General features: G+C 33.1%; 2 protein-coding genes across 5 annotated transcripts; one reads left to right on the forward strand and one right to left on the reverse strand.

The window, feature by feature from the left end:
* Positions 1–1,626: 1,626 nt before the first annotated feature.
* Positions 1,627–5,481, forward strand: LOC110649652 (probable lactoylglutathione lyase, chloroplastic). Its single transcript, XM_021804316.2, has 9 exons — positions 1,627–1,881; positions 2,487–2,691; positions 2,791–2,915; positions 3,077–3,141; positions 3,417–3,629; positions 3,757–3,804; positions 4,093–4,200; positions 4,356–4,496; positions 5,211–5,481. The coding sequence occupies exons 1-9, from the start codon at positions 1,689–1,691 to the stop codon at positions 5,250–5,252; spliced, it is 1,140 nt and encodes a 379-aa protein (XP_021660008.2). The 5' UTR covers positions 1,627–1,688; the 3' UTR covers positions 5,253–5,481.
* On the reverse strand, positions 5,356–8,312 carry LOC110649649 (VAN3-binding protein). 4 transcript variants are annotated; one of them, XM_058129889.1, is made up of 8 exons: positions 7,960–8,306; positions 7,599–7,867; positions 7,196–7,261; positions 6,746–7,121; positions 6,252–6,407; positions 6,087–6,136; positions 5,810–5,867; positions 5,356–5,727 (listed from the first exon to the last, which is right to left on the reverse strand). In XM_058129889.1, the coding sequence occupies exons 1-8, from the start codon at positions 8,024–8,026 to the stop codon at positions 5,495–5,497; spliced, it is 1,275 nt and encodes a 424-aa protein (XP_057985872.1). In that variant the 5' UTR covers positions 8,027–8,306; the 3' UTR covers positions 5,356–5,494. The 4 variants fall into 4 exon arrangements, with proteins under 4 accessions (XP_057985872.1, XP_021660007.2, XP_057985873.1 ...); XM_021804315.2 differs by having other exon boundaries at positions 6,252–6,416; positions 7,960–8,304; XM_058129890.1 differs by lacking the exon at positions 7,196–7,261 and having other exon boundaries at positions 6,252–6,416; positions 7,960–8,304.
* Positions 8,313–18,339: the final 10,027 nt, after the last annotated feature.

An 18,339-nucleotide genomic window follows, 5' to 3' on the forward strand; every position in this document is an offset into this window, starting at 1 on the left:
GTATATTTTCATAAAATTATCATTATTTTGTTATAAGATATGTGTTGTCCTAATTTTGTATGCATTCTCTGTATAAAAAAATTTAATTAAAGATTTTATAATTTTAAAAATAATTTCAAGAATTAAAGTTTATCTATTATATACTAATAAGTGTTGGGTGTAATCGTAAAATCTATTACATTTTCAATGAAAAAACTTATATTTAATCATTGAAAAATGTATTATTTAAAGAGGCAATTATAATTAATCTTTATGTGAATGGTAAACCAACATATAGAAATATACAAGTAAATCTTGAAAAAGAAGCTCATTAACACATCAAAATAGACTTTGATTATGGGGTGCTCATGGATCAAAGCCTTGCAAGTCCATTTGAGCCATCCTATAAAAATCAAGGATTTTAACTTGAAAATTTAATTTTGTGTTTGGATGAGAGAATTTAAAATATGATATTAGGATTTGATAAAAGTATATATTTTGTTTAATTGATTGAAGTCATGAGTATATATTAGACTTATAAATGTGATAAACATCTTATTTAGATATGAACTTGAAATAATTTATAAAATAATTTCATTTCAAATTCATTTTATAAGTTCTTCTTAATTAATAGAATGATAATATTTAAAATCTCAATTTATTAAAAATTTATATTAAAATTAAATTTAAATCCCTTATTTCAAATTTTATTACCTAAACACAAAATAAATGTAAAATTATAAGTGTTAGATTAATTAGCTAGTTATACAGCCTACTTCGAGTCTCTCCTTACCAACCACTATAAGTGTAATGATACACCCTTAGGCTTATATTAAAAACTAGGTTTTTTTTTTTTAAATTATTTTCATTTATATCTAAACCATATGTATTAAGTTTTTCAAAAACAAAATATTATTTATGGTAAAAGAGTCAATATAGCCCATCAAAATTTAGTAAAACTGAACTCCTAAGAGATGAGGTAAAATGTAAGGATCCCTTATCTTTTAACTAATGGTATCGAATTCAAATTATAGGTACGGAGCACTTTTAAAACTTAGAAGGGAGCATTTTGCACATCTAGACTTATTTGACTTGAATTCGAATTAATTGGGCCAATAAATTTCAGATACATGGTGATTTAAAAAAAAAATCTTAGTAAAACTGAAATGGATCCTTAAACTAAATTTTTATCCCAATTAAGTTATTTAACTTTTTATTTTAACTGAATTAGACCCAGAATCAATTAATTTTTATTGTGTGGAATTCATAAAAATAATAAAATAATATCTTAAATTATACATTAAAACCTAAATGTGGCTAAAAAAGAAATAATTTTGCTTATCATACAATTTTCTCTCATCTACATTATCACTTTTAACTGGAGAACTCTAGTAAATTCAGCATCAAGGGAAATTAATAGTGGCGGATCACCATAAAAAAAAAAGGGTGAATTCACCCCTTTTTATTAAAATATATATATATATATATATATATATATATATTCTTTATAAATTTTATTATCAACCCTTTTTAATAAATATTAAAATAAAATATTGGTTTATATAACTTGTTTGAATTTAATTACTTTTTTAATGAAAATATTAAAAATAGATTTTAATATGGGCTTTTCATTTGAATCTATCTGGCAGCAGATAATACAGGCAAGAAACAGAGAGCGATACAGCCGTAGGAAGAAAACGCCAAGGACAATGGCTCTACCATCTTCTTCTTCTCCTCCTGCTCCTCCTCTCAGCGTGTCAACGCAGATAAAGAAAGATTCTTTTCGCTCACATTCTTTTAAGCTTTCTTCTCTGCAGAATGGAAACAATACCAATGATAATAATGTAGCCTCTTTCAATCAGAATCCGTCTAGAAGACTTGCTCTCCTAAAACTCGGTGCCGGTAAGCAACTCTAAGGCCTGCCCTTTCTGTCTTACTAAAATACTGTAGTCTGTAAACTACTAAATGACTGTATATGTGTTCAAATTATCTGTTTTGCTGCTGAGAATACCAAAGAAGGGAACTGTAGTCTGTAGAGGATGTGTCTTGATATTTATCTACTGAGTTGTTTTGTTTGGGTTTTATAAAGTCACGTATTTCAAATAAGCGGGGTGGTTCTGTTAATCTTGGTGGGTTCTTTCTTCGCGGTTCAATGATGATTGTTTCTCTCTTTACATGTTTTCTTGTTAATGAACATAGCATGGACGAATTGGAGTTCATAGAACTTGTACAGCGTGATTGATGAGCTATTTGTGAATTACACCATAGAATCTAGAAAGGATTTAGATTTTTGGGTGACCCCTGTTAAGCTTCTGATAAAATTGAGAGTGAGAGAAAATAGTAGATATTGAATAAGAGTATATTAAACTTGGGCCTTATGTTGAATTTCTGGTAATAACTTTTGATGACTTCAACTTGATTCGGTAGTCTATGGTTCAGTCCAGCTTTAGATACTTGCTTGAAGTCGATTTTTCTTCTGTGCTAATAGACTTGGAATGGTTATCCAGCTATCCCTGAGTCCCACTTGTTGGGTGTAAAAGCATCTAAATTGTTAAGCGGAGATGTACATATGATGAAACCTAGCACCTCTCCAAAAATGGCACCAGTGAACACTGCGGTTGCTGAGGAAAATGCATTAGAGTGGGTTAACAAGGACAAAAGAAGAATGCTTCATGTTGTTTATCGAGTTGGTGACTTGGAGAAGACAATAAAGTATGCCTATTTTCTTCTTCATTTATGTCACAATTCATACTTCTAATCCAATGATGTAGGGTTTGTACATGATGCTAATTAACCTTTGGAAATTTGCAGATTTTATACTGAATGCTTGGGGATGAAACTGCTAAGAAAACGTGACATACCAGAGGAGAGATATACAAATGCGTTTCTTGGATATGGACCTGAAGATTCTCATTTCACTGTTGAACTTACTTATAGTAAGACACTATCCTTTATCAATTTGATTGTATTATATGTTCAATTTGTATGGTAATAGTTTATGCACTCCTATATTTTGTGGTCATCACGTGTATGATTTTGGATCTTCTCTTTCTTTTCTTTTTTTTTTTTTAATTTTTTTAATTCATAATATATGCAGATTATGGAGTTGACAAGTACAACATTGGAACTGGATTTGGCCATTTTGGCATTGCAGTTGAGGATGTAAGTTCCTCTTCCTTGAAGCTTTTAAGTAGAAGTGGTTGATTACTTCCTTAGTGTAATTGCCTTTTGCTCTGGACTTTTCTTTTTATTGTCTCTTACCATGCGTTCTTCCTTTTGAGTGACTGAGAGTTCAAACTTCCAATGAAAGCGATGCTTTGGCAATGGCTATTCATTTCGGATAACTATATTCAACTAATATTTGCCATTTCACCTCATAGGAAGTTGGAACCTCGCACAGTACAATTTATTTATGTGCTTGATCCTTTTCAACTTAGGTTGCCAAGACAGTAAATCTTGTGAAAGCAAAGGGGGGCAAAGTTACTAGAGAACCTGGTCTTGTTAAAGGTGGGAGTATTATGACTGCTTTTGTTGAAGATCCAGATGGTTATAAATTTGAGCTTTTGGAGAGGGGGCTTACACCTGAGCCTCTATGCCAAGTAATGCTTAGAGTGGGTGATCTTGATCGCGCTGTAAATTTCTACAAGAAGGTAATTAAACAGTAATGCATGATGTCAGTAGCTGCAAACTGAAATTAGAGCAGTCGTACTTTCTTCTTCAGATGTCATCAACATAAACTGCCTGGAGTTCTGATACTTGTCTTTCCTGAATTTGAAGGCCTTTGGCATGCAGCTTCTTCAAAGAAGAGAGAACCCAGAATCAGAGGTAATTTGACGCCTGTCTAGCTACAAATTTCATTGATTTTTTTTTTTTTTTTAAAGTTTTTTGCCTTGTTATGCCTGTAGAATGAATTGTCCATGTTAATCTAAGTTATGGAGCCACTGGTTTTTCTTTCCAAAAGTTCATGGTTTTCAACAACTCTGCCATTGATTCAGCATCGCTTGATATAACCAATTTCTTCTCTACAAAAATCTTTCTCCTTGTCCTCCTGTCTATATGTGGACATATATTATGCCACTCTAATTGAATTTTTTGTTATTTTGACCTTTTCAGTATGCAATAGCCATAATGGGGTATGGTCCAGAAGATAAAAATGCCGTGCTGGAGCTGACATATAATTATGGGATCACAGAATATGACAAAGGAAATGGTTATACACAGGTGAATTCTTTTCCCTGCTACGAAGTTCAATAATTTAATTTGTATGGTGTCCATGTCATTCTTGCCTATTGTGCATGTTGTGGCAATACATTTGTCTTCTTCTTTGGATTTTTTTTTGAATTATTATTATTCTGAATTTTTATATTTTTTACCAGATTGCAGTAGGCATAGATGATGTCTATAAGAGTGCCAAAGCGATTGAACTCTGTGGAGGAAGCATTATTCGTGAACCTGGACCTTTACCAGGGATTAATACCAAGATTACTGCATGCTTGGACCCTGATGGTTGGAAATCGGTATAACTTCTGCTTTTCGAGGCTTTTTCTTGAACTTTCACAATCCTCTTCGTGATGGGTTTTTCCTAAATATTGCTGACAAAGGGTTTATTTTCCTTCTATAACCATTTAAAAAGTCCTCTCTATTCTTAATTGGCAATTTGGCATCACTATTTATTACTTTGGTTGAATTAATGTTTTAAAAGTAACTGAAACTTCTCTGTAGATAATTAGCAAATTTAGAAGGAAAGGTATCTGTTAGATGATCATAGGTTTTAAAATCTAATGAGCTTGGAGCTTTTTGTAGAATTGTAGATATCAATTCTGATATCTGTTAGATGATTATAGGTTTTAAAATCTAATGAGCTTTGAGCTTTTTGTAGAATTGTGGATATCAGTTCTGAGCTCAACCTTGATAGAGTCAACGGTAAGGCTATATTTGTTACCTCACAAATCTAGTGGAGCATGTGTCATACCCTAGTAATGAAATTGTTTCCAAAAATTCCACATCAGCTGATATTTTTTGTCTTTAACTGTGAACAACAGAACAGAATTTTACTTGAATCAATTGTTAGTTGTAGATTTTAATGTGAAGAAAATCAACTTAATATCAATAGTTTGGTCTCTTTTTTCTTTCAGTAGTAACTCTTTTGAGAATTTTTTTTTTTATTTTTTTTATTATTATTATTTTTCAATGGTTAACCACATAAGCTTGCTATTGCCCCCTCTTTGCAGGTCTTGGTTGATAATGTCGATTTTCTCAGGGAACTGGAATGATCAAGTCTCAATCCATGGGAAGATTCATAACAGTTTTGTCTCTTTGGAATTTGCCTTTTAGGAAATAGGCATTTTTGTCGCAAGAAATAGCCCTTTGCTAGAATTTGCCCATGGCCAATCTCATTCAATAGGCCCTTCCTTCCTTCAGCTTTGTATATGACAAACAATAGTTAAAAGTGCGTTTACATTTTCAATTTCAAGAAAGTACGAGATATGCATTTCTTTTTAATCACTTTGCAAAGTCAAAAGCTAGTTTTGCAGCAATTGAAAGTTGCCTCCGATTTTATATTGGTACAGCAATTCAGCATATGCCGAATCCCATCAGTCCACATCTGCTTGTCATCTTTGCTTCTGCATTCAAACTCTACCACTCTTTCAGCTGTTTTTATCCCAAAGTAAGCTCTTTCCTCGTTGCAGTCTTCTTTCCCTCTTCCAGGCCGTGCTGGTATGTCACTGTATACTCCAGAGACTACACCTGTAATCACAGCATGGCTCGATTCAGTGGACGTGCACAGAGAGAGAGGTATTTATAGCTATGGATTTGAGAGGTTGCTTACACTTCTTCTTTTTTGTGAATGTTCCTGCCATGTGCTTGCTTTTCATTTTAGCTACCACCTGTTTATATAACAAATTCTAGTTGGCACTTGATTTTTCTGAGAATAAAAATACACAGAAAAAGAAGTACTGTATCTATTTCATTATGTAGCTCAACTTCCTGGAGCTATTTTTAATTTACAGATAGCTTTTATTTCCTCTTTAAACTTGAAAATTGCTGAAATTCATTAGTTTTGATCATTTGATGTAATTGTGTGGTTTAAGTGTCTCATGGTGTACCTGCAAATTTGAATTGATGTTAAAAGAAACTTGCTTCCAGTGGAGAGCTCCTGCCATCAACATTTACATGATGGTTAGTGGCAGTTGCTTCACTTTTATGTATTTTGGTAATGTGACTTTACCTCTACATAGGAATCCATATGGTATAAATGTGAAAATATGTACCTTTCCTTGTACGCTTGAGCAGTTCTCCCCCTCTAGTCACGAAGTTCAATGCTGCCAAGATGTCAGATTCTTTTCCTTCTTCAACCTTTTCCTCCACCAGAGCAAAGGCTGTACTTCCATGCCTCTTTTGCAGCCTCGCTTTTTGAGTGTTAGCTCCTAGCAAGGCTGCCAGCTCATGTAAATTTCTATTTAATTTAGACAATTCTCTATTGTCTAGTTATTAGAAACATCTCAAGAAAAATTAATGCTTCATTGCTTCATTTTCTTCCTGCTTTCTCATTTTAGTAGTTCAATTTGTATTCAAGCCTGACCTTTTTTTCAGTCTGTCTTGTTAGTCTACCTAGAATCATTATTTATATTTTTGTCCATAGTTTCTAGCAGCACCATTTGGTAAGGTTGTTTGGTTTGCTAAATTTGGTTGACATTGTGTTAACTGAGCATATGAATCATAGAATAACTGAGTTTTAGAAGTAATTGAAGAAGTTTTCTGATACCTGTAGCTGCTCCAGCTGTTAGGGTCATGATATCTCCACTAGTCCTTGCATTAACTGCAGAGTTGACAACCATTATGATTTGGTCATGATCAGCACCCATTTCCTCTGCAATCTCGATGCAGTGAGATGCTACCAGAGCTGCTGCTGAAGCCATTGCAGCTGGTTTTTTGGAATGTATCTTCTGGCGGTTGAAAGCCATTTCTGCTGACATCACATTTGAGGCAGCTAGAGCTGCAACAACAGCAGCAGCAACCCCTGCTACGGATATAGCTGCATGCAGTTGTGCATTATGAGTTCTGATCTCCTGCTTCTTCCTCTCTTTTTGATCCTTCAACCATCTTCCCATTGTTCTCCCTTTAACTATGCTCTTGGATAGCTGCACAACATTAAGGTCAATGAAGATGACACTGATACTGTTAATCATTTTTACAACACTGAATAATGAGATACCCCAGTTTTGAGCGGTCGACTGGAAAGGAATTCTGGGTTGAGTGATTGATGAAGTAAAAACAATTCCTGCATAGATTATAAGGCTTTTAAAAGTAATATTTTGTTAAACAGTTTTATTCAATTGAATGCTTGATTCTCATAAAAGCAGGCTTGAGTTAAGCAGGAATTTATGATTTTATGCTATGGAGTTGTTCCTGTGGATCAATAAGTTGACTCATGGTTCATTGGGTTCCCTTTACTTTTGTCGCGGAAATGATGTAAAGTTCCCTTCAAACAGTTGTAGATATGGACACGTTAGATAAAATTTACAGCAGCTTGTAGACTTTAGTGGCATGTTGCCTGTTCCATCCAAGTCGGTGAAAACAAAGAGAACAAGAAGTTGTGTAGAGCTAGAGGATCTTACAGTTTCTTTGGGTTCTTTAGCACTTGCACCTTGCTCTTCAGCTTGAGCAGAGAACCCAGGTTGCTTCTTAACGTTTTCAGAAGCTACATGAGTGTTGGAAAGTGCTTTAGAGAGCTCCATGGCTGAAAGGCTCCATGATCTAGCAAGAAACTCCATGGACTCAGTAGGAGTTTCAGGCGCATCACATGAGACAGGTTGCCAAAAAGCAGGACCATTTTCATCAATGTTCTCCAGCTTTTGTAATAAGTTCTTTGTGCTGCTAGTGCTCACTGAACTACACAAACCCATGAAAAGAACAAATACAATTAGAGCTCCATTTACACCAAAACAGCTAGCTTTATAATCATCAAAAGAAGCTTACTTCTGAGCTTGCTATTTCCACTAGGTTCAGACTCTTCTGCACTTAGGCCTTCTGTGCAAGTTCTCATGCTAAGAAGGAAAGAAAGCTAATGAAGAGAAGGAGAATAGTTGGATATTTAACATGGGAAATGAAGTGAAGTTGCTTATTTCTTTAATGAGGAAAATGAAAGTGAAGAAAAAAGTGAAGATTTAATATTATGTACTAGAGAAAGTGGCCTCTGTTAAAGAGCAGTTCATCTTTGTCCTCAGCTTCTAGTATATGCTTTGGATGTTCTACACAAAAAGAGCTAAAAATCAATTTTCTTGAGTGGCTGGGTCATCATTGCTATGGTTCTTCGTCATCTTTATCCCTCTTTCATTATCTGTTCACATACCCTTCTTTATGATAATTAGTTTTCATTAAAACTCAAACTTAAAACCACACCAACATGACTCTAGTACTATTAAAACTTATGGGTATTGCTTCATATACCCTTTGATAAAGCTAAAAAATATAACATCAATAAAATAATGCCCCTAATATATTAATTTTACTGAATTCTGTTGAAGTTTAACTCTGTAATCTGACTATTCTGAAAATAATTTTAGCAGCATTGCACTAAAACAAATTAGTTAATGCCTCTGTTATGTATGTATGGCTATGGTAAGACTAAAGGGAGTTTCTATTAGTATGGAAGGACCCATTAGGAGTTTTTCCAATGCCATCACTATCTATTAATTTTACAGGATTTTCTACAGGGTATGGGACCCTCTCCATAGACCCATACCTGCAAGTCTCTGAGACAAAAGGAAATCCCTGCTTGCTAGGTTCTTAATAATACATCCAAGAAAAAGGAGTAAAAAAAAAGTATTTCAAAGTAATTATTAATTAAAGCACTCAACTTCAAAGCTTTTCTGCTTTCTTTTAACCATTCATATACCCAAGGAACCTTTTTGAGTAGAAAAGAATGAAAATTTTGGCAGTATTTTCTGTCGCAGCCAGAAAAAAGGGGAAAAAAGAAGAAGGAAGGAGTTGGAACATTTCTGAATTTGAGGTCTAGGGTAGGACTCAAAATTGGGAAACAATGTCAGGAATCCATGTCCACTTCCAATCTATATTTCTACTTCATATTAATATCATATTTTCTTTTTCCTCTTTCAAGTTTGTGATAAAAATCAATATCTAAATTTGAAAAAAAAAATTCTAAATGAACATAAGCTTAAACTGATTAATTCAGTAGTTAAAAATATATTACTTGCTTAATAGAATAAAATTTAAATATCTGTTCTCTCAATTTCTACTTAAAAAAATAATAATAAGCATTGTACGGGATCATACCTTGAAGAGTTTTGTGAAATTGAAGGCAGACCCACCATTACCAACAAGAAGAGGAGATCTATCTTCCTGCAAATACTTTTCATCATTGCTGGAATTTTCATCATGTCTAACACATTAATCATACCAAAGGACCCGCTTCTCATTACCTTAGAAATTAACCCATCTCCTCCACTAGACCTAGCCGAGGGCCAATTCCTGTTTAATTTTCGGCTGAACGGTTGATTTAGCCAATTTTATAGTTTAAATCAGTTTTAATTCGAAATGATTTTAATTCATTACGGTCTGATATGATTTCAATCCATTATATGGTATTATCAAGTTATAATAAATTTTTAGACATTATTTATTTAATTTTTAAATTTAAATATACATTAAAAAATAATTTTTTAAATAGAGTCAATTTTAATTCGAAACTTTCGATTCAAAGTCAAAGAGTGAGAAACTAAAATCAACCTCCTATACTTCAATTCTGGATCAGTTCATGAATCAAAACTATTATTCCAATATGATCTCAATCTAATTCACAATTAGAATGGTTTATCCTCCACTTCCCATTTTAGCCAATTCAACATCCACCCTCGCCTAAGGGTGTGCAATCGGTCGGTTCGGTTTCGAACCAAACCGAACCGATAAAACCAAAAATCGAAAATAAAAAATTTTAAAAATCGAACCGAATCGATTGATAAGAGAAAACCGAACTGAATCGAACCGATAAATATCGGTTCGGTTTTAAACCGATCAAACCGAAATTTATAAAATTTTATATTTTTAACATTAAATCTAAATAATAAAAACATAAAAACAAAAAAAATTAGAAATCAAAACTCAAAAATCTTAAGGTTCGGTTCGGTTTTTTATTTCGGTTCGGTTCGATTCGGTTCGATTCAATTTGATTCGATTTTTTTTAATTTCCTATATATATTAATAATTTCGGTTCGGTTCAATTTTTTTGATTTTTTATAAAAATAATCGAACCAAACCGATTAATCGAAATTATTAAAATTATAAACCGAACCGATTAAATTTTAAAACCAAACTGATTAAATCGAATTAATCGATTCGATTTGATTTTTCAGTTTAAACGAAAAACTGCTCTCCCCTACCCTCGCCTTGGCATTCAAAAAGGCTGGTAAGGGTTATTATGTTTTATGGCTAAAAAATAATAATAATATTATATACATGCAATTGCCCTTATTTTAGATCCTAATTTTCACCCATAATGCTGCCCATTATATATTATCAAAGGTCTCAGCATGTAATACTAATTAAACTATGTGTACACTGTCTAGCCATTTTATTGATAAAATAAAAAAATAAAAAAATTATTAATTCAATGACTAGGATTTGATTCCCACCATGCTCCCCTGTTTTCTGGACCTTTTTCCAAATATCAATCTTCTGCGACCGACAACAAATCTCTTTTATTTCTTGTGGAAAAGAAAAGTAGAAAACCCATGATCCATCAGCATCATCAAATCTCTACAGGACCATATATTAAAGTTCCGTTCGGTTTATAAAAAACATTTTTTTAATATTTGGAATACTTATAAAAATAATCAACAGAAAATACTTTTTTAATTAAAAAAATTATCATAAAGTTATTTTTTTAACTTTTGACAATTTTATTAAAATTGAAATATTTATATAATATAAATATATATTATTAATTTTATATTACAATTAAGATTCTATTTATTTCATACAGAATAACTTATATATAAAAAGTATTATTTTTTATTAAAATATTTTACATTATTTAGTTTTAATGTTAAATTAATGATATATTCTTATTTGATTATATATAAATATTTTCACATTTTAATTAAATTATTAAAATTTAAAAAATAAAAAATATTCTTTTATATAAAAAAGTTATTTTCTTTAAAAATAATTTAATTTTATTTTGAGTAAAAAATATTTTTCATTAATTAATATTCTTGAGTATTTTAAATACTAAAAAAATACAAAAACAAATAAAACCTAAATAATAAAAAATATTCTAAAAAAATAATTTTTATAAAATATATTTTCTATATACAAATTATTTTTCACATAAATCCATTTTTATTATCCAAAAGTCTCTACTCAACCTGACAAATAACCTGATGACAATATTGGCATGGCACTGACCCAATGAAACCATAAAACTAAGGTTAATTGCACTCTAAAACCGTTACGTCCTTAATACTTAAATTTTTTTTTTTAGAAAAAATAATAATAAAGGTGTGATCTCATTTAAGTGGACTCAACTTAGATTTGGCTACTAGGATTTAATTAGTTATTTATTATGTAATTTTTTTTAAATTAAATTAATATTTTCCTTTCTACATCCAAAATTTATAGATGAGTACATACTGAAATTAAGTCAGTATAATATATTCAGAATAAATAATTTAATAATGTTCATCAGCGCATTCAAACCCTAGTAAATTTAAATTAGCCCTGTCATTTGTATTTTTATACAAATTAAGGATAGATTATAGATAAATAAATATAGATTCATCGATTATGCATAAACTATAGATAGATTTTAGGTATAATATATTTTTTATACAATCCTTGTAATAAGTAATAAAGCTATTTTTCTTTCTATTAATGATAGAAAAATTAAAATATGAATAAAAAATAACCAAAAAATAAAACATGAATCAATCTAAACCAGTTTTACTAAATATATATGTCACGACCCAACCAATGGGTTAGACCGGTATTAGGACTTGGGCCAGTGTAAAGCCCCCGAGGCCCGTAGTAAGCCTAATTATTCCTCAACCCAACTCTAAGGCCCATTTGGGCCTAATTTCAAGAATTCAACCGGACAGAGTCCGACCATAAAATGGACCATTCAACGGAGAGTTTTTTACTCGCCCGACCTGTAAACACAATATATAATAAATTTGGGAGCTCAGCTCACCCTCCACATAATCAAAATGTCATAACTCAAATAAGAGCTCAGCTCCCTCATCCAATCCCATCATGCATACAATTAATAATTTTACAGGTCCAACATAACTTTTATAATACAGACCCAAAATAAAAATAAGTGCTTCTAACACATGCGGAGTCTAAAATTTAACTCAATTATACAAAATATATTAAATACTATTAATGGACCTGAGAAGAAGAAGAGCAGGTTAGCCACAACAAATAATCCTCTTGTAGCCTAGAAAAATAGATGAACAGGAGTGAGCGTTCAACTCAGAGAGTAAAATACCAATTTTAATCATAATCTCTATAACTATCTAAAACTAATGCACCCTGTGGAGTGAAATGAAACATCGTCATAATTCTCATATCACAAAAATAAAAAGGCAATTTTGAGCACTCACACACCCAACACTGTCAAGTAATACATATATGAGAGCTGATCCCCTATACAGCCCTCTTAATTCAACCTTTGCCAGCGAGTGTCTCTCAAGCCGAATTTTCGCTTAATAAACCAAATGAGGAGTCCCAGCCAGTGTCTCTCAAGTCGTGTCTACCCATCCTGTCCATATCTAATACCATACCACACGCATGCCACACATACACACTGCTCCAAATTACCACAAACAACATCAATGGCACTTCAACAATTATGAATGTAATATAAAATGTGTCTAGTATTTAACTACATAGATACATATTTATAAGTGATGCATGGACATGCTTGAACATATAATAATATCGAAATTACAATTAAAATTAATATTTTACTCACAAACTTGAATCGAGGTCACTGCGGTGGCTGGGCGGAGAAGGAAGGCTGTCCCAACCTATCTGACAATTTTATTGCAATTATTTAATATATTTGACTCAATACAAGTTTAGAAAATATCAAAGACACCCTAAGTTGCGCTGAAAATCCGGCAGACTCTTTCCTATACCTATGACCTACCCAACCTGCAAAATGGTTCAAATAACACTTCTAAACTCAACTCATATCTCATCATCATTATATGGCCCCTCTTGGGCCCTCCAACTAAGCAATAATCACAATATCAGAAAACTCAATTATAAGATTTCAAAACTAATATTTTTCAAAAACTATCCAAACTAACTTTAAAAATTCTATAAACCTGTCATGTGGTCCTTAACAATATTATAAGGCTATTGCAATAGGAATCATAATTTTCTTATCATCCACAAATATTTTATAAATTTTATTCTAAGTCAGCACAAGGCAAAAATTGAGTAATGTAGAGTTCGAGTTTACCTATGCCAAATTTGACAACTGGAACGCGTCCAGAATGTCTGAAAACGGTGAGGTAACCTATAATTTTGACCCGATTCTGAAATAGTTTCAACAGCTTATCTGCTCGGCCCAAAATTGCAGATCCAGACGACGATCGAATTTCCACGAAATGAAAGTACATACGCGAAGTCCACAATACCAGGGTTAGAATAATAATAATAATAATAATAATAATAATAATAATAATAATAATAATAATAATAATTTGAAAATTAGGGATGTTACATTCTTCCCTTCTCATAAAAAATTCGTCCTCGAATTTTACACAAGGCAGAACAATGACACGTAGTTGCATATCAAACTTATGAGTACTTACTGCGCATATCCCGCTCTAACTTCCAAGTGCATTCCTCCATAGATTAACTCCTCCATAGGACTAGCCATAGGGATTTGCCTTGACCAAAGTTGTCTCATCTGATAGTCTACTATGGCTACTAGTTGCTCCTCAAAGATCAAATTCTCATTTAACTCCACTGTCTCTGGTCACAGCACATGAGAAGCATCGGGAACATACTTTCTAAGCATGAAAATGTGGAATACTGGGTGGACATGAAAAAGGTTTGATGACAACTCTAACTGATAGGCAACTGCTCCCACTCTGTCCATGATCTTAAAAGGTCCTATATAACGGAGTGCCAATTTGCCTTTTCTTTCCAAATCTCATAACCCTTTTCATAGGAGAAACCTTCAAGAACACGGTCACCCATTGCAAATTTTACATCTTTCTGCCTTGGATCTGCATGGATGGTTAAAAATTTTTATGTCTATCTACCCCTGTCGTAGTATGCCAGCTACCATCCTCCTTCTGAGTCTAAACCATCACATCTGACTACTCGTTTACCCCTCTTTTTTTTTTTTTGTCATCTCTAGTACTCATTATAACTCCACTACTCTCGACTTGATATCTGATAACTTTAATCAACTTTGGCGCTTACCTCACTTTTATTATGCCCCAACATGTCTCTTGGTGACTTCAGTCCTCATTCTTTTATTTCAATAATCTCTGTTTCCCAAAAACATGACTTATGTTCCTTATCCTATAGTATCCTATGAATGCTTTCCTGTAGCACCTATCATATACATCTCGTTCGAAACCTTTACTTGTCCTATGACCTCAATGGTCAATACCTATAAATCTTCTCACTCCCATGATACTTCAAATTTTCAATCTCTTTTGTTTCATTACCAAGGTCCTTAGACCAGCTCTTGTCCATATTATGTAACTAGTTATGGAGAGCTCCATCCAAGTGTCAAGCGTACCCTACACCACTTATTAATATTGGAAAGTGAACTGGGTCTCTTCCCTTATAGGACAAATGTATTTGTATTCCCTGATAACCCAGTTAATGCAACTTTATCGTTTCCCACTCCTTCTCTGAAATGGAAATATCTAGACTTCTTCCTAAAGCTTCTTAGTATGTGGCCTACTTCTGACACATTGGCACTCAGATCGAGGCTCTATTACTCCTTTAATCTATCATCTCATAATAACTTATTTCAAACATCTCTTAGTGTGTTCCTAGCATACCTATTCCTTCTTATCCTCATCATTATAACTAGCTCTACCGAGCTTTCTTCCTGTCTTTTGGATCTTATCCACTTTCTTTTCCTATTTCTGCTATCGTTGATATCTTTTCAACATGTTGGATTTATTCCTTAATCTTAGTCCTATCTCACCCTTATACCTTTTCCTTCAAGGATGTCCATCCCATCATCAACTTTAACTTTCTTTTTTTTTTTATATATATTTCTTAGTCTTATCTTGATTACTAGTTCCATTACTTCGAGAATTGTAACTTTATGATTGACTCCTACCAGCACATTCTTCGCATTACGTAACACTTGTAATTAACCATAGAAAATTCTTTTTGTATCCCCTTTCCCAACTTACCTATCAGAACATTATCATTTCCTGCCAGCCTTAGTAGGAAATTGCTCATCCTGGATGGATAGGAGCCCCAGGAATTATAAGTACCATCTGAACTAACACGGCTGTGGGAAATATGTGCCATGCCTTAATTCTGAACAAGATACTTCATGTGTTCATTCTCTTAATATAATCATATATACTGTCCATAACTTTCCAAACTTCAGCCTCAACTTTTTCCATTAGCAACAATTTCATTCGCTTTAACTCATTAGCAAATAGCACTTCCTCCAGCTTATAGTTCAAAAGGGTTGTAAGCCCTAGTAACTAGCTCGATTTAACTCCTGTCACATCTCTGATCATTCTTTCATATTTAACATTAGGTGCACCATTATCATTATTTTCGCCTCAAAAGATTGGATATGCACTAATGCCCATAAAATTTTCAATTAATTGGGTCACTTTGACATGACCTCTCTTCTTAACATAATCTCTTAGAATCGAAACACGAGCCAATTTGAAAAAAGAAGAAATTTTCTCCCACCATTTATGATATACCATTGTTTGATAAATAAGATTTAGCTCATACCACTTGGTCTCCCTTTTTTGTTTCATTATTTCTTTGTAATTATTGTGCATTATTATAAGATATCAGTTGCATCTATCATTTGTTATACTGTTGTCCTGCCTGACATATCATATTAGAATTTACTATTTCCTTTTTACTCTCCATTTGTCTTCCATACTTATAATTATTTGTCCAATGCTCCTTATACTTAGCTATATTCTAGAAGATAAAAGCACTCACAGATTCTTTCAGATCTACTCCAATCTTACCAACAATCACTTCTCTAATCCATGTACTTCTCAATATCTTATAATTACACATATACCTATCTTATCCTATTCTGACCGTTATTAGCGTTCTGCTACATATTATCATATTATTATTTATTTATTATTCTTTTTTTTTTACATAATTATTCTATCGATCACACTGAAAATATATATCTAACTCTAATTTTTGACTCTAGGTCTCACCACTCTAATTTTTAGTATCAAGCCTCTGTGACATTATCCCTCATCTTGCATATTTATATCCCTTATGTTGACTTTTATCTAACTTACTCCTACTGATCTTGCATCTTTATCTGACAATACAATTCAAGTTACCACAGCACGCTCAACAGTTACTACCTACTTTGGTCCTGCACCTCAGCTAATTTCCATTACACTGTCAACAACCAAAAGTGTTCTTATGTCATTGCCCCATTATCCTACCTTGGGGGTAGAAAAAAAATAAGGTCTAATCCAGATCCTGTAACTCTAAGCTCTACGCTCAGGCTCCTAATACTACATCAATTATGACCTGCTCTAAATCCTTTACTTTTGGGTTTCATAACTTAACAATGTTCTTCCTAATGCCATCCTTTTCTACGCTCTCTGTCCTTTTTTTTTTTTTTGTTTATCTCGTTTACCCTTCTTAGAAGCACATTCACCTCCTCGGTATTTTGGCTCTATTCTTCGTAATCTTATCCTAATATATTTTTCCAGTTTATTCTTTAACCAACTCTTTTTATCTTACTCAAATCCAAACTTTCACTCTTCCATCCTTTAGCTCTATTTTCTTTTTGAACCTGATTGTCATATCAGAAACTTATACCTTTCCACTATCCCTACCACGTCATCTATACCTTAATGTTACTCAGAATTGATACTCTAACCACCCTAGCTTGACTTCTACTGGTATTCAAGCTATCTCTCCAACTGCATTTGAACCGCACTTTATATATATATATACATATTCTATGATTTATCGATGCTAACTTTTTTCTTTTTCTTTTACTTTATTTGGAGTATACTTTAGTCTTAAGCATTAAGAAGCTAAGGATAAACTTAGGGAATAACAGTCATACTTCTCCTGCGTTATCTTTATTCTTACCCTTTTGGACTACATACTACCCCCTACTACCTTAGGGAGAGGATCTGTAGCAACTCTAATTTTTCATATCCATTTAATTAGCTGAAACTTAAAATACTAGGTATCCAAACCCGTCATTCAATTTAAAGGCTTACATACATCTTGATCTTACATCTTATAATTCCTACATGGAACTTGTACCCTCTCCAGAACACCTGAGCTAACAACTCTTTATCTCACTCTACAATCCCACCTGGGACACTACTCCTTAAGTCATCATTATCAGTAATAACCTTCGATCCCTTCTGAAAAGATAGGACTATACCCTAATTTACTGCAACAAAGGTACTACATTTACCACCTTGCCAAAACCATGTCAAATTAATGACTCTCTTATCATATCATAGCTCTGTAAATATCAGTTCATAGTTTCGACCTTCCCTAGGTAGTAGGGTTGTACTTTACACCTTGCTGATATACACAAGATATACTATTCTCACTTAGCTCTAAGCAAAATGTCTGTCCTACTGCAAAAACCATCCAAAATTCCATACCGAAGACCAAATGGTCTCACTTTATAGATGTCACATTTACTTTGCAACTAATCTACAACCTCTGGTCTGATGGTAACTCTTGATGTAACTCGAGCTCATGCTAGGGCAACCGAGTTACTGACTCTAGTTACCACCCAACTGTGACCTTTCAATATTCTAGCTCTAGATCCCTAAGCAAGAGTTCCTAACTCCTCTGTAGATATAGAACTTTGTTCTGGCATAATTGTACCAAAACAGAGGCCATCCGCAAACACTCCCATTATAGAGCACCACGGGGATACACGCAGCTCTACATAATAATCTCATGTCGGTACTGTAATCTGCAGCGTACAGAGCAGATATCGAGAATATTGTATAGTTACTATGATACATCCTGACAGACTAGGTCTCCTAATCTCTTATCTCTCTTGAATATATTATTATCATAAACTTACTCTGAATGGGTCATCCACTGACGACTGCCAGCAGTGGTATCCTCACCCTTATCTAG

The sequence above is a fragment of the Hevea brasiliensis genome, chromosome 11 (assembly GCF_030052815.1).
Source record: "Hevea brasiliensis isolate MT/VB/25A 57/8 chromosome 11, ASM3005281v1, whole genome shotgun sequence".
NCBI lineage: Eukaryota > Viridiplantae > Streptophyta > Magnoliopsida > Malpighiales > Euphorbiaceae > Hevea > Hevea brasiliensis.

Excerpts from the sequence above, each read along its gene's own strand:
- LOC110649652 (XM_021804316.2), top strand. The coding sequence starts at position 1,689 with ATGGCTCTACCATCTTCTTCTTCTCCTCCTGCTCCTCCTCTCAGCGTG. Across the intron at positions 1,882-2,486 it reads TCTCCTAAAACTCGGTGCCG|CTATCCCTGAGTCCCACTTG; the intron begins GTAAGCAACTCT and ends ATGGTTATCCAG. Across the intron at positions 3,142-3,416 it reads TTGGCATTGCAGTTGAGGAT|GTTGCCAAGACAGTAAATCT; the intron begins GTAAGTTCCTCT and ends TTTTCAACTTAG.
- LOC110649649 (XM_021804315.2), bottom strand. The coding sequence starts at position 8,026 with ATGAGAACTTGCACAGAAGGCCTAAGTGCAGAAGAGTCTGAACCTAGT. Across the intron at positions 7,868-7,959 it reads TGGAAATAGCAAGCTCAGAA|TGAGCACTAGCAGCACAAAG; the intron begins GTAAGCTTCTTT and ends TGTGTAGTTCAG. Across the intron at positions 7,262-7,598 it reads CTAAAGAACCCAAAGAAACT|GAATTGTTTTTACTTCATCA; the intron begins GTAAGATCCTCT and ends TAATCTATGCAG.